A 25,655-nucleotide genomic window follows, 5' to 3' on the forward strand; every position below is an offset into this window, starting at 1 on the left:
TTTTATTTATCTATTAATAAAAGAGCCCTTCTCCTCTTTACCCTATACCAGGGGTATGGCAAGGGTGTGCAAATCGATATATTGAACTATCATGATATTTAATCCTATGCTGTATTATCAATTCGCTCCCGCCATGTGTCCATCCATCCATTTTTCATAACGCTTGTCCTCACTAGGGTCGCCGAGGTGGGGTACACCCTGGACTTGTCGCCAGCCAATCGCAGGATACATATAGACGAATGTTCGCATTCACATTCATACCTATGGACAATTTAGAGTCCCCAATAAACCGAACATGCATGTTTTTGGAATGTGGGAGGAAAGTGGAGTACACGGAAAAAACCCACACACGCACGGGGAGAACATACAAAGTCCACACAGGGATGCCCAAACGGAGACTCAAATCTTTCCAATGTCCTGACTGTGTCTCCTGCCAACATGCTAACCACTCGGCCACCGTGCAGCCCCTAGGGGAAACCCTGTATTACTATTATTATATGGGCTTTCATTAACAAATTGAGTTACTAGAATTTGAGAAGGAACTTTTTGCCTTAAACATGTCGATTAAGTGAGTGTAGAAGGTTTAAAATGTTTTTCCGATTTTTTTTATCATCGGACTCTACCTCACACTTGAAAACCACTGCTCTTGAGACTGTTGCTCTTAGAATGTTGCAATTAGGTGCATGTGGGAATTTTAGCATAGTTTCTGAATTTATTCTTGTAAGATAACAACTTTTCCTCAAACAAAATAACAAAATGTAGTAGTGAGACTTTTTTCACACTACAAATGTATTCTAAACACATTACAACTTTTTCCCCAATATTACAATGATATTGACCTCTAACTTTAATGATTTTTTTAAATTACATTTTGTATAACAGCCCTAATCCCGAATCCTTCCATCCTATTTCCATGATGTCATATTTTTTAATTGGTTAGGTGACAAACACATACTGACACTGGTTTGCTGGTCCTTTTTTAACACAGATTGCTACTGTAAAGGTGCATTTACCACATTAACAGTCTGCCAGTATCGGCCCACATACTTCAAATCCTCAGAAAGTCTTATTTTTCAGTCATTTTATCCATTTTTGATTGTATCTTCCAAATAAATATCTGAGATGTCATATTAAAGAAAAGAAGTGATTATTTGGGATTATTTTTTTAACCGCTCTTTATTCCCTTTTTGTGTGTGTGCATGCTGCAGGTATGAGCGCACGCGGCTCAAGAGGCTTTAAAGGTGACGTGTCGCCACCCTGCTTGCTCCTCGCTGTTGCAATACCAGCATTCAGGTCAACATTGTGACAGACTTTTCTCTGTTTTTCAACTTTAAGTATTGTTGGGGTTTTTTTAATAATGTCTTTTTTTGTTTGTTTTGGAGGTGACCACATGCTATTTTGCTGTGGCACATTTGCGGGTATGAGGAGCAGAAACACTGTCCAACTCCATCTCGGCCTTTTCTGTGTCTTTAGTCTAGAATGATACAGATGCCTTATTTCCTTTCATGTGCCACAGTAGTTTCGGCCTTCCTTTTGTTGTTGCTCCTCACTTTTTATTCCATACATCTTTGTGTACTAATTGGACAGCCTCCAATAAGAGCGATATTTTGTGTTTTGGGCTTTTCTTTCCTCCGTCTGAATTGGCAAGCAGGAACACAATCCTTCACATGCGCTTGTGCCTTTCAAGCTTATAGACAGAAGAGAACGATACTTCTACTTACAGCCATCTTCATCTTTACTTGCTTGTTGGTGGTCCTGTCCCACATTGAAACTCATAAAAGTCAATTTACTCCGTATGATTTGATTATGGAGTGCTCCGTTTAGCTTGAGGGCTCCTCAAGGTTTTAATGCTTCAGAGCCGTCATTGCGATTTCCTGCAGACTGATGGATTGGATTTACATAGCTTGGATCTGCAGCAGAACTGCTGACAGAGAGGTGCACACATACCATGCCGGTGCTAAAACAATCAGACTTATTTATTTAGTTTGCTGTGTGAGGATCAATACGAGATGAGGTCATATTTAGAGGATATCATTTTCCCATGCTGTATAAAGTACCATCAGATTAAAAATGTGCAACTTGGAACATTAACATATAATAACAAAATAATTATTATGTCATGTGTTAGTTTTGAGCGTTATCACTTGAATATTCCATAATTCAGTGTCTACAGTAGAAGTATAGTCATCCCTTGCCACTTCATGGTTCAAATTTCGTGGCTTCATTTTATCACAGCTTTTAAAAATAAACTAATGAATACATCAATTAATCAAATATGCATATTTAAGCAAATTTGGCCTAAAAATTAGGAATTTTTAAGCATAAAAATAGCTAAATGAACAAAAATAAAAAAATATAAGGCATTCAGAAGACTCACTCAGAGACCATCCATACATTGTCTATGCTGCTTATCCTCACTAGGGTTGTGGTTGTATGCTGGAGCCTATCCCAGCTGACTTCAGGCAAGAGGCGGGGTACACCCTGGACTGGTCGCCAGTCAATCGCAGGGCACACATAGACCATTCAAAGACATGATATGTAGTATTCTACACTGCTCATTAGGCGTCAGTAATGTTACACTGATGAGACAATAGCCACCGCAGCAAGTACACTGCAAGGATCTCTCCCAATGTTAATGTGTGAGTCTATGTTATGTCTTATTTATGTCTAATATGGCTTATTTTCTGCTATTATGTCTGCTATATTGGGTAATACGGGTGTAAAGGTCATTATAGAAGTGTTATTTCATGTCTGTAGGGCTGTAATGTTTAAAAAAAGTTATTTAGAAGGTTGTAAACAACTACGAAAATATTCCATTTATAAATAAGGAAGTATCATTGCCTATTGAATGTCTTCCATTTACCAACATTATTATTAGTCTTCAGGTTTCCCTTTCCTGTTTGGCCCAAAACTCATTTGATTAATCTTTCCACATAAATTCACAACCCTCTTGGAATTGCTTTGTTTCTTCTTTTTGTTATTATTCAGGCAGCTACTCAAAATCTCATCAAATTTAGCAAGCACATGTATTCTGGTGAAAATGTACGTATTTTAGGTGTCCCGCTCATTAGTGCCCCCTGGATAGTCATTAGCACCCACCACTAGTGTGACTAATACACAAAATCCAGTACTCATGTTCGTCATGGCAATGCACGGAAATCTACAAAGAAGCTATGCTGTAAAACAAACAGGTAGTGGGCCATTTTGGTGTTGCTATATTTGGTGGATTTGCGCAATTTCCTTGTGATTTGCCCCTGAGGGCTTTCAGTGGGATATGGACAAGTTCCAAAACAGGTATTGTTATTAGTTGTCATTTGTAGTGATTGGACATTATGCATTACCTTTTTAGCCATTTATCACACAATTATTACCATACTACAGTTGTCCCTCGCTACATCATCATTATTGTTTCAATATCGTTCTGAAGATCACGTTTTTTCAAAAAATTATTAATTAGTAAATGACCTCTGTTTCGTGGTTAACTATGGACTACTATTAGTCGAATGAACATTGGCAGCACTTAAAACTTCTCCCAGTGACAAGACTGTCATGTATTGGTTGTCATGGTGATAAATTGTTGTTTCTGTGGCCAGAATAGGCCACTAGGCGTCAGTTACATGGCAGTAGACTAGAGATTTTGCATGCAGTCAGCCATGGCATGTCTAACATGACATAGTTCCCCTCCCATTCTGTGTGGAAGTGGTAAGGATTTGGCTTCTTACTTTGTCCTTCTTCCCCACTCCGTTTGAAACACTTTGATAAGGTTAGAATAATTAAAATTGGAGAGCCTTATTAGTTAGCTCGGTAGCTTGCGATGCTGGCGGTGGCCGTCTCTTGTGTCCCTGCAGTGATCCCGTAGCCTGCGCATTAATTACAGTTGAGCAATGTGTTGTAAACAAAGAATAATAGGAGTGTAAAGGTGTCTACTTGTCTACAGTGCTCTAATAATGGTAAAAAAAACATATAAATAAAGTAACTACGGAAATATTCAATTTATTTATATTGAATCCTGCTTCACTTATCGCGGTCGGGTCTGGAACCAATTAACCGCGATAAACGAGGGACGACTGTATTAGCATATCATAACCAAGCTTTTGTGTAAGAGTTGTAGTTTTAAAAAATGAAGTATGATTTTGTACAAAAGGAATTTCACCAAAAACAGAAGGGGTGGTAAACCTAATATTTTTGTATATTATTATGTACTTAATATAGCCTCCAATAAAAATATGGTAATGTTTTTCACTGGGTGATCACCCTGGAAAATCTCCTATTTATAAGTGGAAATCAGTGCTGACCTTTTAGTACAACTTGCTAGTCAGTTCAATTCTTGTGAGAACACATCAAGAACAACCACATGAAAAATACAAGTGAAAACTAAGGTAAAACACACCTTAGTTTTCACTTGTATTTTTCATGCTCGACAAGTCATGTAGTTATATACAGCAGTGGTTTTCAACTGGTGGGTCGCGGAGCCGTTTTCAGTGGGTCGCGGGCTTTGCCTGGTAAAAACATTTAAAATAAAGCAACGACCCAATGTCTGTGAATGCACCGCACGTTCTTGCCTGCGCTTTTCGCTTTCTACCCCACCGTGAGGTGCAAGGGAAGTTTCTGGGCGACTTTGTCACGCTTTAGCAGGAGAGGAAGGACATCGAGTGGGGACTCATCGTGCTGTCCATCCGACACGCAGCTGCAGATATCTGCTGGAGAAGAGCACGCCATAAAGAGACAGCTTCTCAACGTTGCAGCTCATATTGTGTTGAAAACAGTCCCTTAAAATATAAGATATATGAGAAGTTTGAGTTGAAACTTCCTTCAGTTGGGGTCACCACGAGTCATTGATGGTAGGTGCCGCAGCCGAACCAGTTGAGAACCACTGAAATACCGTATCTTAGAATGGCTTCTGCTACCGTTTTTGGGCAACATATAAGAACACATTAAAGAGCAGATACAACGAAAGGCTACATTTCGCACTTTACCCAATTATAAAATCAAACTTTTCCAAGCATGAAAGTTCTCGACCACAGCTATAATAGCAGAGAGTCATTATCTCAGAATTTTGACTGTAGATTGCCAAAGCAACTTGAGAAAATGGCACTTTGAGTTGTGGGACTACTGCGATGAGCTTTCTCTATTCTATTTCCTGACATTTTCGACCAATTAATAAGACGTACACTCCACAGATTAATCAATAATAAAATCCACCTGGGGTACACAGTTGCAGAGCGACACACACAGGAGTTTTAAGTGCTGCCCAATGTGCCAGTCTGATCATTGAAATCTCACCACCAGCTTGTTTGGCAACAATGTATGTTCAGCTGTGTTTATCACTTTGTGAATCTGTCCGTGGTTGTCAGTTGGATTGGCTTCTTTCCGTGTGGTATCTGTCGTCATTCTTTGTTGTATCGAAGCAAAGCACCGCACTCGCTCAATCATGACTTCATAGTATTTTAAATAAAATTTTTAGCTTCAGAGGGTAAATCAGCTGTATGACAACTGTCTGACTTGATGAATGGAAAGCCAGATAGTAGCCATTATTTAGCAGACATTAAAACATCTTCAATAATGACAGCGTGCCTGAAGGCAAGTGATTGAACACAGTACTTATAGTGTTAACTTACTGTATCACTTATGGTTTAGAAAGTAATATGTCAAGATAATGCCATAAACATTCATACAATGAAGATATTTTCCATACCATGGCCAAATGTTAAGTGATTTTCTTTGTTGGGGGGGGGGTATCTTTTAACACATTAAAAAAATGAAGATAACTTTAAAGATCCCATTTTGTAGAATTTTTCAACAGTTTTAAAGAAGAGTCAGAGGTCGCAAACTAGTGTATTGAAAGTTTTGTCCAAAATTTTGTCCACACAAACACGGATATTTTCAAAAACGCACATTTCATCCACTGCGGTGTTAACAAAAAATGTCCATCCTCTTAAACAGAGTTGGAAAAAAAATGCCTGTCCACATCAAAACACATTCACTGGCTGTCATTCACATTTTGGCCAATCAAAAGCCTTCAAAGGCAACGACAGCTACTGTAACTTACATTTAACATGATAACAGCTGTCCATCACTATAGCGAGCTATTCGATGTACATCATCTTTAAAATGAGAACATGCTTACATGGTGCCCAGGAGACAACATTCATGGTTTTTTTTGTCGCCCGTGCGTGTTATGAGGCGCACGCATGCGTGCCTCGCCGCACAAAATGAAAGTCAATAACTTCATGTTCTGTTGTTAAATCAGGTTTAAAAACATGAGATAATGTCACATTTCTTCTGACACAAACCGAAAAGCTCAGTTTTGCCCATTCACACACACTGGAGTTTTTGAGAATCTCCACTTCACGGTTTTCCAAAAGCTTTTTAAAGACAAAAACCTACGTTTACGTGTGGATGAGATGCCAAAATGCATTGAAAAATATTTGTTAAAATATGTGCGTGTTAAAATATTGGTATTTGTGTGGCCATAGCCTTAGCCTTGATGCTGGGATTTAGAAGCGCTTGTAACACGCCCTAATGGGAACATGCCATTTGTGTTTGTAGCGGTAATGCTAATGAGCTGTTTGTCCACCCCTGTCTCCGACCCAAGAAGCACTATTGTGCACTTTATTCACTTTTTACATATACACTGTAACTCTGCACGTGTGTAACGTAATAGATGTCATATATCACATATAACAACGTAACATTATGGAGTTGGACAGGAGGACACAAACGTTAGCAACACAAACATGGCTATGTGAACTACAGTGCAAATGTTACATTTGAACAGGAACGTTATGCCAGGTTAGCCTATTCGCTGGAGAAAAATTGAATGATCAGACTTAGAGCTCTCCCACGTCTGTACCTGACTGATAGATAGTTGGCATAACTACAGGCTTTCATTGAAGGTGAAGCGAAGCAAAGCTGTTCTCCATGAGGTGGTGGGCTCTACATTTGGTGTGATCATCTAGCTCGCGGAGGGTCAGAGACAGTATGTCCATGAGGAAGGAGTTTTTCCATCATGATATCATGAAAACCCGGCACTTCAAAATTGAACATTTGAGTGCATCTTCTCTCAAAAGTGGGGCAAACAAGTGAGGGAGATGGTACATTTTTCCCACGTTTGGTGCTCATAAAAAGGCTGATACATATTACGGTAATAATGTCATAGTCAAAAGGCACATTTTACATAATTGGGTACCTTTGAATAAAAATGTGGACAGAACATGATCAATTTTGGGCTGTGCAAGTGTTTCCTAGACAGCTTGCGTCTTGTAGATTATTGAGCTGAAAGAAACCAAAATTTAACTACACGGAGGTTTCTCAGTCAACAACAAGTACAACACGTTTGCTGTTTTTGTAGCTTTCTATGCTGTCCATGTGTGTACATTATTACATCAAGGAATGTCATTTATGAATCTAACCAATGTTTACATAGGAGGTTTACATAGGTTTTTATTATGATTATATTTAACAGTTAAAAATGAAACATTTCTGGTTTTCAGTGTGTTTTGGTTACAGAAAAGCAATGGCCACCTTTTTGTTTTGTAAAGTAGCAGTGCTGTGGCAATGTTTTGATGAATACTGTACGCGTGAGCGCTGCTGAGCTCTTGCAGTGTCATTTTTCTGACTTTTGATTGTTTTAGATTTTTGTTTTTGTCAAGAATTCTGCACAAAATGTCAAGTGTTGCTTTAAAACAAAGAATTATCGTGACACATTTCTGTATATTTGATGAGATTTGAAGAAACGTCCATCAACTGGAAGACCAAATTGTGGTTGGCCTACTTTTAATAGTGAAAACTGTAGGCATTGGAAAATACATGAGCAGAAAGTAACGTTTCTTAGCCGATGCCATCAAACACTGTCTTTCAATGCGAGCTGCGACTGCAAGCAAGGTAGTCGGCCAGCGCACACTTGATAATGATGCGTGTGTTGTCTTTTTATGCCAATGCAGATGTCTCATTTTATGACTATTTTGAAGATTAGAGACTCAAAATTGGTTACAATAGGACAAGTTGCAACCCCTCCTCAAAAACAAGCCCAACATGACAACGCTTGGCCTTTCTGTTCACTCTTTTTCTGTATTTTTGACATGCAGGTGATCTCTGTGAGATTGTTTCAGTAGCATTTTCACATTGAAAAGTCATCAGCTGATGTTGATATGCTGAAGCTGTGCATGTATGATATTGTTTGGTGTATTTCTGTTTTCTAAACAAGGAAGTTAATAAAAACACACAAAATCAACTGACAATTCTTGAGCATTTTTTATACAGCGACACATACAACGTGGCAGAGTCATTTTCATCATCAGCAGCTTTATTGTCTTTTACTGCAGGTGGAATATAAATGACACCTTGGCGTGTCACCGAAGCGATAAAGTGCAAAATATTATGAAAAAGCATACAAATGAGATTAAATGGCAGCTGCAATGTTCTATTCAGTGGATGGGAAAAAAGCACATTAACTTAAATGTGTTGTTCATCTATAAATTGTTGTCATATTATGAGGGAATTCATCACATGAATTCTAATGCTTTTGACTGCAGCATCACATGTAACACATACTGTTAGGTGCAGAGACAATGACGAGAACGCTAGTCAGAGAGGCCACATATGACACGAGTGGTCCGCTTTTTTAAGAACCTTCAAAAAAAAAAAAACGCTAATTAAATCTTTTTTGGAACCAAAATTTTGCTTGGAGGGTAATCCCGTTTTTTAACTCTTACTGCACTCACGTAGCACAAAAAGTGTATGCAGAGAGGTCTCTTAATGACTTTTTAACATGCACAGTTTTACGTTCAAAAAACAATGCCACAAACATGTCATTTGAAATGGAGGAATGAACATTTAACATACTGTAATGTTACCTGCAGTGGATACCCTTGGCAAACAACAACCAGAAAGAGGAGGAATGGAGGAGTTCGGAGGAACATTTGTCTGCCGATGCAGCCTCGTCATGCGTAGCGATGCTGGGTATGCCTGTTCTTTTTTTTTTTAAAAAACTTCAAACCAGCCTGTGCTTGCCTTAAATTTGTCAACAGACTCACTGCAGGAGCTTTCTTAGTTAGCGCCACACGCAGCGGCCTTGCCTCTGAAACATCTCAACATTTCGGTGGTCTGTGGTGTCTGTTTTGTTAACACCCTTACTCCTTTCGCAACATTAGCTCACTTGATTATGCTGTTATTTATCAGGACGTACTTATTGTTGATGAGGGCTTCCAGTACATCCTTGTGAAATTAGCAACAGACACCATCTTTGAAGTTTGTGATGACTTCTTTCTTGAATTCAATAGTGGTCTTCACCCTCTTTGGAATGTTGCTGCAACCTTCTTTGGACTCGTAGCGGCTTATTTAGAGTTCATCGCACTAAATGAAAAAAATGCACGGACAGGAGTCATCAACGCTGAGTGTCCATTGTTTGGCCAATTGATTCCGGATGCCCTGCATGGATGTACCAGGCTGCCATAGTAAAGTGTAAACTAACTTTGTTTTGGCCGCGTGATCCAAGATGGCTACGTAAACAAACCAAGCACATACTGTATACAACAGTTTGTTATGCGTGCCATATTGCACGCTAACCAGGCAGGCGAACGCAAACCAAAGCGAAATATTAGCCTAGATTTTGGATGTTAACAAAAAACGAGCTAACCGAGGTACCACTGTATAAGTGTATCTGCACTGTAGGAGACCATCAGCAGGAGCAAACAACTGTGATGCGTTCAAGGACCACCAAACAAAGTGGACCGGATCACCACTCTTTGAAACACAATGAAACAACACAACATAAACATAAAAACTGTGGAATTTCTAACTGTTTATTATTTTTTCATACAATAATAGCCCTTTCAGAAATTGATTTTGCTTAGAATTTGATGAAGTTATTTACAAAAAAAAAAAAATTAAGTTTTGTGGGGCGGTCTGTCATTCATGGGCTACACTTGACCCACAGGTGGGATTGCCGTCTCCATGAAAAATATATAAGGGACACTTAGTTGACCTAATTTTTTACACTAGGTGACTCAAACCTGAATTTAATGAGATGTTTTGGAGTAATACGAATACAGTTGTCCCTGGTTTATAGCGGCTAATTGGTACCAGGCCCGACTGCGATAAATGAATTAATAAATGACGGCAAAATAGGATTCAGTGTTAATTAATGGAATATTTTCGTTCTTCGGGCATAGAAAACCTGTTTGTGACTTTCTAAATATAATTCTAAATATTTCTAAATATAATTTTAACATTATTAGAGCCCTGTAGACATGAAATAACACCCCTATAGTCACCTTTACACTGCTATTATTCATTGTTTACACCACATTGCGCAGCTCTTATGCTGCATGGACTCAAGGCAGCTAACAAACTGGCAAACTAGCGAGCTAACCTGTTAGGCCTCCTCAACTGGCTCCTCTCGATGTGAAGGAGCAGCGGCTCTATTCTGAGCCCCTCCTGGATGACTGAGCTCCTCACCGTATTTCTTAAGATGAGTCCAGCCCCCCTACAGGTAGATAAACTGGTAAATTGAGAGCTCTTTTTTCAGCACAACATGTGGTACAACGAGCACATTTTTGCATGCTGTGCCGATCCACCTGTCGACCTCACGCTCCAACCTTCCCTGAACAATACCCCGAGTATGTGAACTCCTTACCTGGGGCAAGACCTCACTCCCAATCCACCCTTTTCCAACTGAGAACCTTGGTCTCGGATTTGGAAGTGCTGAGTCTCATCCCAGAAGCGTCACACTCATCTGCAAACTGCCCAAGTAAACGCAGAAGGTCACAGCCCAATGAGGCCATCAGGACCACACTGTCTGCGAACAGCAGAGACGAGATCCTGAGACCCCCACACTGGACCCCCTAGATGCCTTAGCTGCACACAGAAATGCTGTCCATAAAAATTCTGAACACAATCTGTGACAAAGAGGCCAGCAATCACCAGGAACCGGCTCGGCTTACTGCTGGCAATGCGAACCAGACTCCTGCTCTGGTTGTACACGGACCAAATGGCACGTAGTAGCGTGCCCTAATCCCGTACTCCAGGAGCACCACCCACAGGATATCGTGCAGGACACGGTCGAATAACTTTTCTAAGTCCACAAAGCAAAGTTTGCAAAGACTCGTTTGACAAACTCCCATGTACCCTCCAGTACCCTTGGGTGTAGAGCTGGCCCAGTGCTCCGCAACCAGGACAAAAACCACATCACACCTGCTCTAGCTGAGGTTCGACTAATGGCCGTACCTTTCTCTCCAGCACTCTGGAATAGACTTTTCAGCGAGGCTAATAACACGTTAATGGAAATTTCCTGTTTGACCCTCGGCCCGCACCGTAGTTTCAGGAAACGCGGCAGTGTGGCAGTTGATGTGGAGCCACACGCGGTAACAAATTATGACCAGAAATGGACAAAGATTCTGCCAAAGATGACAGGATAAAAGTTGCATGTTGCAAGACCCGCGGTGTCATACTTCCATGTCATTGAAGTCGCGAGACCAAGAAAAGTGTGATACTGTGTGTAAAAGAGGGTTTGTGTGTACAAAATTAGATTAATCGCAGTTAAATATTTTAATCAATTGACAGCCCTAAAAAAATAAGTAAAATAAATCACACTCACCACGCACACGTAAATACTGGTTTAGAAGACTTCCGGCGGAAGTGGCGAACAAACTCTTCCACAGGCTAACTTATGTCAAATAAATATTTACATAAACTCACTTATTTGTTCATATAATGCACACAGAACAATGAAAAACACTGTTTCTGTCTCCTTTTTTTGTGTCAGAACAGGATCAATGAGGTGCTCTGTTCATGTGATGATGCGTTCAAGGGCACTGGTACCTTTGAGAGTTAGGGAATAGGCTTTCAAAATAATGGCTGTATGTCCTGCTAGAAAATGGCCATCTCTCTCCTCCCTCCATTGTTTTGCTTCCTACTTTACACCTGAGTTGTCCTCATGCTGAAAACGAGACTTGCCGCATGCATGACGTCACTCTGAGATGCAAAGAAGAAAGCAAATACAGTATACCTGTATCTTTTTACTAAAGACAATGTCAAACATAGTAACGCACAGTGACTTGAATACGGTAAGTAACTGTAATTCAATTACTGGTTTGGAAATAGCAATGCTTTAGATTACTCGTTGCTGAAAATGTTCTAAGTACATATGTACTAAGTAAGTCACTAAGTAACGAGTTACCAGCATCACTGATTATGAATGCTCACTAACACAGATTTAATCAGATTTGTGAACAATATTTGAGAGAGCCTTTTGTGTACATAGAAAAGGTTTTAGATCCTTGAGTTCAGCTCATGAAAAATGGGAGCAAAAAGTGTTGCATTTACATTCTTTAGTATACATATGGGACAATTCCGTTTTTCAAGGGACAGTTGGAAACCATTTACGGTAAATAGATCTGCTCTACTGGCTTGAGTCCGGCCACTGACTTGACTTTGGCTGTTTAAGAATAATCCATTTCTTTGCCCTCAAAAGGTTGTGAGTTGCTTTTGTCAAATGTATGTGGTAAACTGTACCGCAAACCACCAGCCTAACAGCTTGTCACTCTACTGTTGGGTCTTAACTGACAGCCTTGCAAGTGGAGAGCTTCAACAGAGCGTAGATGTGCTGAAGTCCACATACTTTCCGCTAAAACAACACAATGACACAGAAAGCTACTGTGAAATATTGATCGAACCAGTGTTGCAGAGATGCTTTTAAGATAATAAGACGAGGAAGCTGTGAAGAGATCAATGACAAAGGGAAGTGAGGAAAAGTGAGGTTTCTCCCCACACACCACAGATCATCCATAATGAGCTGGGGGTGTCGATACTTCAGCAATGGCCCTTCACCTCTTTGTATTGACCACTTGCATCCACGCACCAGGAATCTGCAACTTTCTTCTGGACTGCAGACAGCAGAAAATTGTACCTTGTGCACATAGTGAGAGGACTCCATTTAGTATGTGCATGTAATGCTGAATCGCATTCTAGGAGCATTGGCCGAGACGCATAGTCTAATTTAACAGTGACGCTACTGTGAGCAAATAGCAGCAGAGAGCAAAAATCAACACTGCCTCCCTGTGGGTCGACCATATTGGTGCAGCATTGCAATGTAAGCTGTGTCTGCAGCAGTGCCAACTGCATTTGCAAAGGCAGGGAGAAAACATGTGCTGTGTGTGAGTATGTGCTTGTCAAGTGTCTGTAATTCAACTAAAACGTCACATAATATAGACGAGTGATTATTATATTAACTATACCTACATACAAGGTATTACAATTTCAAGACTATAAAGTGAGCTGCCGTTTCGTTTAGCTGCCACTGCACTCCGGGTCGTTAGATGGCACTGGTGCTACATGAGTACCAATCTAAGCAGCGCAGAAGAAGACAACGTGAAAGTAGTCGTATCTCTGCTCACATGTATACAATATAACCGGGCGATGGATTCTCTAAAGAAAAATAAAACGTCTACTAGTCGCCAGCAAGACTCTAATCCTGACGCCCAAGACGAGGAAGCTCCAGATTTCTGTCCCGGTTACAAAGACGTCGATGCTTTTGTTAAAGTAAGTGGAGTTTTGAAATATAGTAGAACTAGCCTAGCAACGTGGACGTACACTAGCTCACTCTGCTTTCAGTATCACTGACACAGTTAGCTAATTGTTGTTTATATCTAGTAGGTAGCCCTATTACTGTCTAACTGCTATAAAAAAGATCACGACATTAACGTAAATCAAACCCAAATATGTCGGATTTGATTAATAATGGATTAACTGATTAACGATTAAATGATTTGTACGTCATTGCAGTGGTTATTGTGGCTGCCTCGTGTCACTGTAGAATAAGAACCCTTTTATTTTCAAGATCCTGCAAAAATGTCACACATTACTGTCTAAAGTGCAATGTGTATATATAGTATATATTTTCATGTGGCCAATGTCTCCTCTGTGCAGTATGGATTGGGTTCAGTATTGTCAGCCACCAAAGCATCTGCCGGCTTGCCTCAAGGTGGAGACGATTTTGATTTCTATCGCAGTTTCCCCGGTTTCCAGGAATTCTGTGAAGTTCAAGGAGATAAGCTTTTGTTCTGGTGAGCTCCTATCTTAATGATGCTTTTTGTAACTCAATGCAAAATTGAGGCTGCCCAGACAGCTACTAAACAGAAATAGAAGAATTTAGGTAAATTACTATTTTTGTATCTAAAAATGTGTCAGCTTGATAAATATCCTGACACGTTCCTCTGTGTTTCTGTATTAGCATGAGTCAGATAATGCAACATCACAGTTGCCGATCTCGCATGAGAGACCAGGACAAGATCACTGGCCTGGAGGAAAGGTTTGACTTGGTTGTGGACTCCAATGATGTCATCCTAGAGAAAGTGGTATGTTTCATGTTATGCTAATTGCTTCATGAAATGCAAACCAAGTAAGTTCTTGCGTCCACTTCATCAGGGGATTCTTCTGGATGAGGCTGATGGCGTGAACAGGAGCCAACAGCCTGTCATGCCAGCTGGCTTTCAGCCTCCTAAGATTGTCGTTTCCAGCTGGAATCGCAAGGTTGGTTGATGTGAAAGTCGTAGTCAGGATAAATGCCTTTTAATGCTCACCTTAGCTGAAACACGGTGTGTGTTGATCAGGGTTCGAGCTCTGGCAGTCGTGCCGAGACTTTCAGGCTGCTCCACGCAAAGAATATTCCACGGCCTCAACTGAAATTCAAAGAAAAAGTTGACAACAGCAACACGCCGTTTATTCCCAAGATCTTCATCAAGCCTAATGCACTGAAACCTCTTCCCTCTTGTAAGATAATGTCAATGTTGAATCAACAACGATTCAAATTCACATTTATTTTTACAAGTGTAACATTAATTTCCTCTCCCTACTCCCCTGAGTGTAGATTTCACCGACAAACAAATCCGTAAAGAGAGACCAGAAGATCTTGACATCCCAGCAGCACTGGCAGACTTCATTCACCAGCAGAGAACTCAAGAACATGTAGAAGACATGTAAGACTGAGCCATCCTGTCATGTTTGTTTTTTCCTTTTTATGTTTATTTTTTTTAAAAGTGACTGAAAGTGAAATATATGGTGATACAAGCGGCCAAAGTGAGTTTCCTCTGTAGGGTGGCTACACTCACACTAAAAGATAGGATGAGGAGCTCAGTCATCCAGGAAAAGCTCAGAGTACACCCGCTACTCCTTCATATTGAAAGGAGTCAGTTGAGGTAGCTCGAGCATCTAGTCTGGGTGGCCTGTGGCCAGTCAGGAGGAGGCCCGAGGGTAGACCTAGGACATGCTGGAGTGATTGTCTCACAGCTGGCCTGGGAAGACCTTGGTGTCCCCTGGTGGAACTGCAAGAGGTGTCGAGGCTTTCCTACTGAGACAGCTGCCCTAGTGACCCAGACTTGGATAAGCAGAAGAAAATAGATGGATGGATTTTTATTTTAAGTCTAAAATTTTGCTCTCTATAGGTTTGCACACCCATACCAATATGAACTGGATCATCTTACGGTACCAGGAAACCTTTTGTCCAAGCCGGAGCCACAGGTACAATGCAAAAGCCTCGTCCACACAGAAACTTATTTTTATTTTTTTAATTGTATTTTTAAGTAGGGCTGTCAATCGATTTAAAATTTTTAATCACAATCACATGTGTGTATAGTTAACTCATAATCTTTTAGTTTTTATCTATAATAAGGATGTAAACCTCTTTGTAGTAAACGCTTCCATATGCACTTGGATACACGAGTTAAGATACGATTCAACAACTATATGTTTTGAAAGCAGAACAATTTCATACAGTACACAAACGATATGATTCAACGATTACATTTGTTAATGTAGACATTTAATGTTACATTATAAAATTAAGAAGCCAGGCGTATAAAATTATTATGCTTACAGTATTTTCAAATGTGTAAACGATCACATCATATCACCAAGCATTCTGTAAGGCATGGGTCCCCAAACACCGTGGGAAACATTCAGTACAATGATTTAAAAAAAAAAAAAAAAAACACGCACAAAAATTAAAAATGAAATTTGTACATAACTGCATATATTTTTTTTGTAAAGGGATGCAAGTTTTGGAAATATGGGCCATAAAATAATATATAGTTAGAAATCAGAAATGTTACATGCGTTTTGGAAATCTTTCCCGGTGACCAGCTAGCGCGATGCTAACGCAGATGAGAGTTAATGTTGTTTGTCACAAGCCCCCAAATAGCTCTTCTCGGCTATGCCCGCCGTAACTAGCAGCTTGTAACCCAAACTTTAGCTCGCAGTTTAAAGCAAAAAATCTTTGCATCTAAAAAAAACCACTAGTTAGTTAGGGCACTCTTATGCTTACCATTTAAAAAAAATTACCATTCAAATACCCTTTTCTTTGTCAATTTCTACTCAATATTTGTACCCGTTTGTGGCGCACCGCTGCCTTTCGTCAAACTACGGTGTGGGCCGAAGGTCGAACAGGGCATGTGCACATAAATCACGTGTCAAAAAAAATTATGCCATTAAAGGAAATTTCTGTTAAGAAGTTATTAACGTGTTAACTTTGACAACCCTAGCTTTAAGAAATATTTATATGCATGTAGGCTTATTTTACTGTGAATGTAGCCTCATCTAGGGCTATCTTTTGTGGATTCATTGTAGATGTACAAACCAATAGAAGAGACAAGCTGCGCCTTTATTGACACACTGGAGGATCTGGTGGCTTTGAATGAGAAGCTGATCGAGGTGTCTGAATTTGCGGTGGACCTTGAGGTACATACACAATTATGTGTCATGCATATGATGTCATTTAGTGTGCTCGAGCAGAGCAGCTCACTGATCCTGATCTCCATGACAGCACCATTCCTACAGGAGCTTCCTGGGAGTCACGTGTCTGATGCAGATCTCCACCAGAGACGAGGACTTCATTATTGACACCTTGGAGCTCCGCAGTGAGATGTACATCCTCAACGAGGCCTTCACAAACCATTCTATAGTCAAAGTAATGCAACTGATCTACTAACTAGTTTCTCTAATCTGTAGTGATTTAGTAGTTGTTAGTCGTTGATGGGGGGTTTAGGAGTTACTGTCAGCAGGATATTCTATGGAATTATTTTGCCAAGTGATTATGTTCTGATGTTTATATTTTCTCTACGGCTGTCAGGTGTTTCATGGCGCAGATTCAGACATCGAGTGGCTCCAGAGAGACTTTGGCTTGTATGTGGTCAATCTGTTTGACACGCACCAGGCCAGTCGAGCGTTAAACCTGGCCAGACATTCGCTCGACCACCTGCTCAAGCACTTCTGCAGCGTGGATTCAGACAAACGCTACCAGCTTGCCGACTGGAGGATCCGGTATTTATAGTTGGATTTTTTATTTCAGGGGAAATTTAAAGCCTGAACAAAATACCTTGACCTGTATTGTTTCCATAAAGACCAATTTGCCATTTTTACATAAAAAAAAAAAAATCTGTTCCAAAGTTAAACTGCCATCATCATAAAACCGTTGGTAATTGAATTAAATTTTTATTTTCCATATAGCGCCAGATCACAATAGATGTAATTTTAAGAATACCTTTCATGTATAACAGGGTATACCTTTTATGTGTATGTGTGTATTTAAAAATGACAAAACACCGAATAAGTGACAACATGAATGGTGATGTTGGACAGAGGTACTGTATCAAGAAATTCCGGTAAGATTGACCTGATAATTTACCTCCACAGGCCCTTGCCAGATGAGATGTCGCTGTATGCTCGCAGCGACACCCACTATCTCCTTTACATCTATGACTGCGTAAGGGCACAGCTGTTGGAATTCAACCACGGTCAGCCTGGTCTGCTACAGTCTGTCTGGAACAAAAGCAAAGATGTTTCCCTCAAGGTTTGCACAAATTCATTTTCTCCAAAGAGATTGAAATGACACCCCTACATCCTTTTCTTTGCTCTTGCTCCATTCAAATGATGTTCTTCTCTTCTATCCCTTTCATATTTTACAATTCCACTAGCATTTTCTGACATTTCTCACAATTTCCACCGTATGCCCCTGTGTCTCCTCCCACACAGAAATATGCAAAGCCAATATTCACAGAGGAGTCGTATCTGGAGGTGCAGAGGAAGCAGAAGAAGTCTTTTAACACCCAGCAGCTGACTGCCTTCAGACTGCTGTTCGCCTGGAGGGACAAGCTGGCTCGACAGGAAGATGAAAGCACCGGGTAGGGTGTTTGGATGAATGGATGTGAACTATTTCAGCCGGGTTTCCACAGCCTTCATTTTCAGTGACAATCTCAGAGTATTGTATGATTTGTTTTATTTATTTATTTTAGCTACATCCTGCCCACTCACATGATGAGCAAAATATCTGAGGAGCTGCCAAAGTAAGTTGATTCAATCGCCCACATGATGATTCATCTATTTGAGTCAATTCTCACCACTCCGTATCCAACTTTTGTGTTTTATTCATAAACTAAGGATAGTGTATTTTGTCTTTTTTTTTTATCCACTCAGAGAGCCTCAGGGCATCATTGCCTGCTGTAACCCGGTCCCCCCATTGGTGAGGCAGCAGGTCAATGAGCTCCATTTGTTAGTGCAGGAGGCTCGAGAAATGCCTCTCCTCAAGGTAAGAAACGATCTCTCGCTTGAGGTATTGTGCAGTTTATCATTGCTTTGATTTTCTGCTCTCAGGCTGAGGTTGCTGTGCAAAAAACAAAAGGGCTCACACCGATCAAAAAGGTGAGAAACTTGTCACTCAATGAGTTGTAGACACTGAGCATTTGGAGTGAGTATGATTATGTTAATTTTTTTGTAGCCTGAGGTTACATTGTTTGGTCCACATGATACATCTCGGGTCCCTGAGAGCAACAGCCGTCACTTTTCTACTGATGGTAAGCTTCATACTGCGAGTATATTTGTTCAATAGGTACTTGCATGTTTTCTTAAAAAGCATTTCCCCTGGGAGTTAAAAAAACCCCACAAACTTACAGCTTCATAAGTACAAAATTTAACAACTCTAAGAGAGTGATGTGATTGTGTTCATAGCTGCCACTAATTTGCAACTTCAATAACTGATAGGCCTGTCACAATAACAAATTTTGCTGGAAGATAATTGGCCTACAAATTATTGCCGATAAACAGTATTATTGTCAAGATTATTTTGAGACTGTTTTTTCATTAATGTAATGATACTGTAATATAGGGCATAATAATGCAAGTACAACGTATCAAAAGCAATAAACTTTAATTTCTCAAGTGTGTTTAACATTGTAATGGAAATGTCAAGAGCTTTTAAATAAACAACATAATAAAATAAACAAATAAATTCAAAAACACCCAAATGAAAATAAAATGCACTTACATAAAAATCACAATGAATTATAAAATTTCAGATTTGTAATCAGTGTCACTTTGGTTATTGTCTCACATTTGCATATACACTTCCTTGATTCACTTTTAGCAACATTATGTGGAATAGGCTGTTTACGTTTAATGAAGTGTAACGTTTTGTCGGAGTTTGGTCAAAGTACATGGTACATGTTTTTTATGCAGCAAAATGCACAATGAGGGGTTATACTTTGGGAATCACTGCAACTGAAACACAAGTGCCATTGTTTTTGTATTGTTTATTTAATTGTCTTTGTCACAAGCTTTTTCATGTCACAAAATGACGTGAAAACAGGCTGAAATTGACATCAGATTATGTTTTACACACAACAGGCACAAAGAAAGCATTCCACACTGTTTCCCCTCTTTTCAATATTTTTGCAGTATATTTTCACAAGGCCATGGCTTCAAATCACTGTAGTCTGTGTGTCATGACTCTGTGTTGCTGCTACGACTGTGAATACTCTCATTCACTGGTACCCGTTTCAGGAGAATCACACAATTGCGTTTGCTTGCTTGTTGCTCTTCACGACACTCACTTGCAGCACTCTGTGTGTACACTCGCTAGCGCAGGGGTCACCAACGTTTTTCCTTGTGAGAGCTACTTTTACAAAATGAAAATGGCCAAGAGCTACTCATTTTTGGAACATTTTTCTTTTCAGAGCTTATTTTAAACCCAAACAAAGCGAATATGCTTGTTTTACCAGAACATTAACAACATTGGTGTCCACAACTCACATTTTGTATTTCAAAATGCATTTCTTTCTACTGTTCTTTCATTATTAACTGAAAACCTGAATGAAAAGCAGGCTTGCAGGCGCCTCATGTGGTCGTGAGGGGCTACCTGATGCCCGCGGGCACCACGTTGGTGACCCCTGCACTAGCGCTAACAAATACATATGCACATGTCAATTCATTGAGGCCGGCAAAATTATCGAGTTTGTTTTTATTTATTGTGCCATTTGACTGATTTAATGATTTTCGTGACAGGCCTATTAAGTCATTGGGCTTTTACGTCCCAAATACTTAATAAGCTACAGGTACTTAACAGTGCCATACAATAAAATATACATAGTACATGTATCACCACATGCATATCACAAAGCATTAATATTCCAATTTTAACATATTTTGCTACTCTTGGTATCTATTGCATAGAAAAGTAAACCTTTTTTCAATAAATACTTTTGCTTGTGTAGTGATGACTTAAGTCTTTATTAAAGACTTTTCACCCTCAGAACTGCCTGTTAAACAAGGAGTGCTCTTCTCTGATGACCACAAGTCTGATGCAGATGTTGAAGAAATAAGCAGCCTTGTGTCAACTGCCAAAATCTCAATGTTTGAGGTAACAATAAGGTTTACTGTAAATGGTTTAGTATGAAGGCACTGCACCTGATTTGATATTTTGTGTTTCTTGTAAAGGAGCCAGAAGCAAAAGAATGCGAAGATTCTCTTTCTGTGGCTCAACACAAAGCCAGGCAAATCATTGAGTCTTTTGAAAACCCTTTCAGGATGGTAAGCGTTAACTATCCACTCACCCTCCAGAATTGTTTCTAATGTAATTAAACAGACCCAAAATATTTACTTGTTTTTTTGTGATTCCAGTACCTGCCTTCTAATGGCGTGCATATCAGTGAGAATGCAAAGTTTGACCCTTCTTCAAAGATTTTCGAGGTACAGCGAAAAGATCCAAAAAATGAACACTAAAAGCACAATTTTAACCAAATTGTCTCACTAATTTCAGATCAGTAAACGATGGAAACTGCAGAGTGTGGAACAGCAGCAGAAGGAGCTGGAGTCAAGGAAGAAAGCGAAGAAGGAAGCACAGGAAAAAGCAAAGAAAGCAACAGGTAACATGGTAAAGATTCTTGGCATCCTTTGATGGGGCATGTATACACTCCTGATCAAAATCTTAAGACCAGTTGAAACATTGCTAGAATATGCATTTTGCACATTTGGATCTTAATGAGGTTTTAAGTAGAGCTACAATATGCAAAAACAAGAAGGGTGGCGTGAGACAAAAAACATTTGGAACTTGTAATTTAAACACAAAAAAAATGAAATAGGTTGTTTATCACCTTATAAAAAGTTTAAGAAAAGCCAAAATCTGTGCAAAATTGTCATTTTCTGTCAGGCATTCACACTGTCATGCCCTCCTGATGGTTAAAGCTAAGAAGCTTTCTGTTTTTGAACGTGGTCGGATTGTCGAGCTGCATAAGCAAGGCCTCTCGCAGCGTGCCATTGCTGCTGAGGTTGGGTGCAGTCATTCAAAATTTGTTGAAAGATCCTGAGTATTATGGAAGAAAAAAGTCAAGTGGTAGACCCAAAAAAAAATCACACCTGCACTGAGCTGGAGGATCCAATTGGCTGTCCATCAAGACACAGGGCGGTCTTCGACCCACATTAAGGCACTTACTGGTGCCGACTGCAGCGCAATAACCATCAGACGGCATTTGCGGGAAAAGGGTTAAAAAACCAAAAAACTAATTCAAAGACCTCGTCACCTTCAAGGCCACAAAAGTGCCCGTTTAGACTTTGCCAGGGAGCATCAAACATGGGACATTGAAAGGTGGAAACAAGTTTTATTCTCTGATGACAAAAAATCCTATCTATCTTATCTATCTATCTTATCTATCTGTATAAAATGTATGTGTGCGTGTGTGTATATATTTATGTGTATGTATATACTGTATATATGTGTTATACTGTATATAGGCATGTCCGATATTATTGGCCACCGATAATTAGCGGACCGATACTGGCATAAAAATGTGAAATCGGCCAACATCGGTATCGGTTTTGTTCCCCACAATAAAAGCTGATACAGAGATTTTACCGCTTAGCTCGCAAATTTGCAACACTGCTGAACTTGCTGTTGCTGCATCATGAAGTTAATGCTGTGCTACTCACAAGTCTGTGAGAATAATGGAAGAGCAGAGTAAGAACAAAGCTCACAATGAACTTACCAGCTTCTTAGAAATTGCAGGTGGGTTATCATTCCACACACTAGTCTTACTTACCGTGTTTTATTTTCAAGAAAGGCTAAAAAAAACATCACACAGCAATGTAATAGGTAGATAACAGACAAGACACTAATAACGAGTAATGCAGAATAACCGACAACTATGTGAGCTCTAAATATGTAACTTAGCCGCTATTTACAACAACAGTACAACAAAGCACGCTGGGAAACGGGAAGCTCTGCTGTCAGAACCATATACGTAACCGCTTAGTTGCGCCGTACGTCAGCGTCACGGCCATATTATATGGCAAGGCTGCGCTCGCAGTGGGCTACTTTGCGGATTTCACTTAATGCGGGCTATTGTGGGAACCCCGCATTAAACAACACTGTTATACCATAAAGGTTCTGAGAGCTGTTATCACAAGCCTAATTGCACTTTATTGTTGATTCTTGCAGAGGAAAGGAATAAGGCTCAGGAAAGCTACCAAGAGTTCCTGAAAAATGTGCCCACTGTGCGCCAGCAGGCAGCCGTGAGTAATTTTCTCTCTTGTCCTTTGTCTATTCCGTTCCAATTCAGATAGGCCGCACTGTTTCATGTCCCTTGTGGGACACTTTCACCCACCAGAGAGCTAGGCTCAGCATATTAACGTTCGCATTGCAATAATTTCAAATTTTCATGACATATGGCTTGCACAGAGGCTTCTGGAACATGCCCTTGTCGCTTGGCACCCCGACTGATGTTAATAATCTCCAAAATTGTGATGTTTTTGTGTGGATGTAAAATACTCAGGTTTTTCAATCAAATGAAGAAATTAAAGTATGAAAAGAAGCATTAAATATTGTGTGAATGTGTTAAGTTAACCAGAAATAAAAAGTTGCATTCCTGGCGATTAGCTCTGTATGCAATCTACAAGTGCGACGCAGAGATATGCGAGTCATGAACAAGTAGTTCAAAACACAAAATGAATACTGACTCATCGTCTGTACGATAATACCATGGTTTGATGTGTGTGGGTGACAGGCGTAGTGTGTTTTTACCGAATCGGATGGGAATGGTAATAAAGTCTTGATGCCACTGTGGAAAGTTCCGGGTAGTTCCGAAAAGACGAAACAACCAGTTACCATAGTAATGTAATGCTATGTATTTATTGTGTATTATTGCGGCCAAAACTTAAAAATCCATCCAAAAGCTGCAGCGGGCTAAGACATGAGGTCTATATTGAATGACGCACTGCACACCGCACACTTGCTCATAAAATAATTTAATTGCTCCACTTCACAAACTTAGAAGAATCCAGCACTTACTTAATTTGTTGCAATTCTTTAGCCGTACAATGGTATATCCAAAGTGCGTCAGATAACTCACAGAAATGCTGGTGACGACAGACAACAGTTAGTCCTCCCAAGCTCACTCCGCCATAATCCAAGGTCAATTTACACAGGTGCACATACACACCAATATAAACACCACACCCCTCCAGTGCCACCCACAGACACTGGTGTCGTCACTATGTATGTGCACATGTGCAACAGTGTAAGAAAGGAAAATACAAAACAAAATAAATGTATGGCTCCCACGTGTATTGTTTATAAAACAAAGAAAAGCAGTCGGGGGAAACAGCCAGGTGCGTACAGGGGGTGGTGGGCATGCATGCAGGGTAAGGGTGGTGCGATGTGGGAAATCCATTAGATTGCACATGCCAAATGTTGGCAGCTCTGCTTGCAGTTAAAGTTAATGACTCACAAGCGGGTAAAAGCGTTTCTGTTGGTCTTTTTATATTATACAGTATATCTACCATATGAAAAGACAACTAAAAGTTAGCCTTCCAGCCAACAGTATCTATGAGGTGATGCCTGTCATCATCATCTAGCTTTATTTCTTTGTTTAGACAAAACCTCATGGTTTACACCTCTAGTCTGCAGTGCACTGAACAGTCCAACACTCCATTTACTCAGTGAACACAGATCTATCAATCACTTGTACTGACAGTTTGCTCTGTGATGCTTGATAGGAACATTGGTACATTACATGTACATTAAGGAGTGTATTTTATCAGGAATGTGCAAAAATGGAAGGAAAGAAGCGTGAGAGGGTCCCGAGTGAGGCCGGAGACTTGACTCCCAAACCAAATAAGAAACTAAAAACTGCAGCGAAGACCAAAAAGCCAGAACCTCCTCCTCAAGAGAGATTTGAACCCTTTGACTACAGTCAGTCAGACCTCAAAGTCTTTGCTGGTATGGTATTTTTCAAATTTACAAAAAACTATTTCGGGGCCCAAAGATGTGTAACAGGCTTTGTTCATATTTTGACTGTTTCTTTTCACAGGTATTAAGGCAAAAGACAACTCACAGTTTGATCCAAACAGACAAAGCCATGACTTTAAGAAAAAGGTATTTGTTGTTGTTTAGAGTGCTCAATGTGTATACTGTACCTGTGCATTGGTGTTTAATGTTTTTTTTGTCTTGCAGAAATTTGCAGGCGGGAAAAAAAATAATCTTGGTACTGGGAAAAGTATGTCATACGTAGCTGGAAGATCTGACAGGTAAATAAAAGTATATTAATGAAAATGATTGCATATTATTGCATATATTTACTATTTTATCATGTTATTCTTACAGAGGATTTCGCCACAACTGGCCCAAGAGATAGACCAACTTAAGAGCATTTTTGTCTTTTAAAGGGTCACCGACATGATTTACCAACTTTGCTTCAATCTGTTTTATATTGTTTGTAATTATGTTCTACGATGTTAATTTTTTAAAAGCAAACGGTAAATTCGTAAAAATTACATTTATAGTACGTGGCGGGCGATGGACTGAACTTCTTAGAAAAGGGGCATTTCCCAAGTGATGTCGGCGAAGGTGCAGCGCTCCTCTAACGTGTAGTAAACAAACCCTGCTAGAGGTGACTTGTCGACTTCGTTCTGTATATTTTTCATCAAAATAGAAGTTATGCCAAAACGTTTTGCCGCTGGCTGTTCAGTTTCCGAGTGATGCTGTAAGTTTGTTTTCTTTTCCAAAAGGTAAAGGTTTAAGCCTACAATGATCGAAGCAAGTACAGAGAACTAGAGACAAATGGACCATCGCCTCCCCGTTCTGTTCTTTACAATGTTCATTTCGCTGAAGACTGCTATGACGAAACACCTTTACAAGAAGAATTTGTCTTGAAAGTACGGTATAAACGCATTTTGGATGCTAGGATGCTATTCCTGATGCTATAGAGGATGGCGTCAAAGTTGCCACAGAACAGAGTAAGTCATTTCTTATTTACATATTGTATTCTAAACACTATGCCATCATAGCGACAAGCATTAAACATAAAACATACTTTCACAGAGATATGTTGACGCTAGGA

At 39.9% G+C, this 25,655-nt stretch overlaps 2 protein-coding genes across 7 annotated transcripts in view; both read left to right on the forward strand.

Moving 5' to 3' along the window:
* Positions 1-8,219, forward strand: part of LOC129178572 (contactin-3-like) — an 89,151-nt gene extending 80,932 nt beyond the window's left edge. For all 5 annotated transcript variants that reach the window (XM_054770924.1, XM_054770915.1, XM_054770938.1 and 2 more), the window contains one exon: positions 1,209-8,219. In XM_054770924.1, coding sequence (XP_054626899.1) covers positions 1,209-1,306 — 98 coding nt within the window. In that variant the 3' untranslated portion in view covers positions 1,307-8,219. The remainder of the gene's footprint in view (positions 1-1,208) is intronic.
* Positions 8,220-13,343: 5,124 nt separating this feature from the next.
* exosc10 (exosome component 10) overlaps positions 13,344-25,655 on the forward strand; it is a 13,191-nt gene continuing 879 nt past the window's right edge. Inside the window, exons 1-25 of one of the 2 annotated variants that reach the window (XM_054797778.1) lie at positions 13,344-13,539; positions 13,927-14,063; positions 14,231-14,354; positions 14,425-14,529; positions 14,610-14,769; positions 14,867-14,975; positions 15,441-15,516; positions 16,621-16,731; positions 16,817-16,960; positions 17,123-17,313; positions 17,686-17,842; positions 18,025-18,173; positions 18,285-18,335; positions 18,466-18,577; positions 18,643-18,690; positions 18,767-18,842; positions 20,562-20,683; positions 20,761-20,853; positions 20,944-21,012; positions 21,083-21,188; positions 22,757-22,830; positions 24,358-24,535; positions 24,627-24,691; positions 24,770-24,843; positions 24,920-25,655. The exon at positions 24,920-25,655 is cut by the window's right edge and continues 879 nt beyond it. In XM_054797778.1, coding sequence (XP_054653753.1) covers positions 13,417-13,539; positions 13,927-14,063; positions 14,231-14,354; positions 14,425-14,529; positions 14,610-14,769; positions 14,867-14,975; positions 15,441-15,516; positions 16,621-16,731; positions 16,817-16,960; positions 17,123-17,313; positions 17,686-17,842; positions 18,025-18,173; positions 18,285-18,335; positions 18,466-18,577; positions 18,643-18,690; positions 18,767-18,842; positions 20,562-20,683; positions 20,761-20,853; positions 20,944-21,012; positions 21,083-21,188; positions 22,757-22,830; positions 24,358-24,535; positions 24,627-24,691; positions 24,770-24,843; positions 24,920-24,950 — 2,685 coding nt within the window. In that variant the 5' untranslated portion in view covers positions 13,344-13,416 and the 3' untranslated portion in view covers positions 24,951-25,655. The remainder of the gene's footprint in view (positions 13,540-13,926; positions 14,064-14,230; positions 14,355-14,424; positions 14,530-14,609; positions 14,770-14,866; positions 14,976-15,440; positions 15,517-16,620; positions 16,732-16,816; positions 16,961-17,122; positions 17,314-17,685; positions 17,843-18,024; positions 18,174-18,284; positions 18,336-18,465; positions 18,578-18,642; positions 18,691-18,766; positions 18,843-20,561; positions 20,684-20,760; positions 20,854-20,943; positions 21,013-21,082; positions 21,189-22,756; positions 22,831-24,357; positions 24,536-24,626; positions 24,692-24,769; positions 24,844-24,919) is intronic. The other variant, XM_054797779.1, reaches the window with a different exon arrangement.

Source organism: Dunckerocampus dactyliophorus, chromosome 1 (genome assembly GCF_027744805.1).
Source record: "Dunckerocampus dactyliophorus isolate RoL2022-P2 chromosome 1, RoL_Ddac_1.1, whole genome shotgun sequence".
Taxonomy (NCBI): Eukaryota; Metazoa; Chordata; class Actinopteri; order Syngnathiformes; family Syngnathidae; genus Dunckerocampus; species Dunckerocampus dactyliophorus.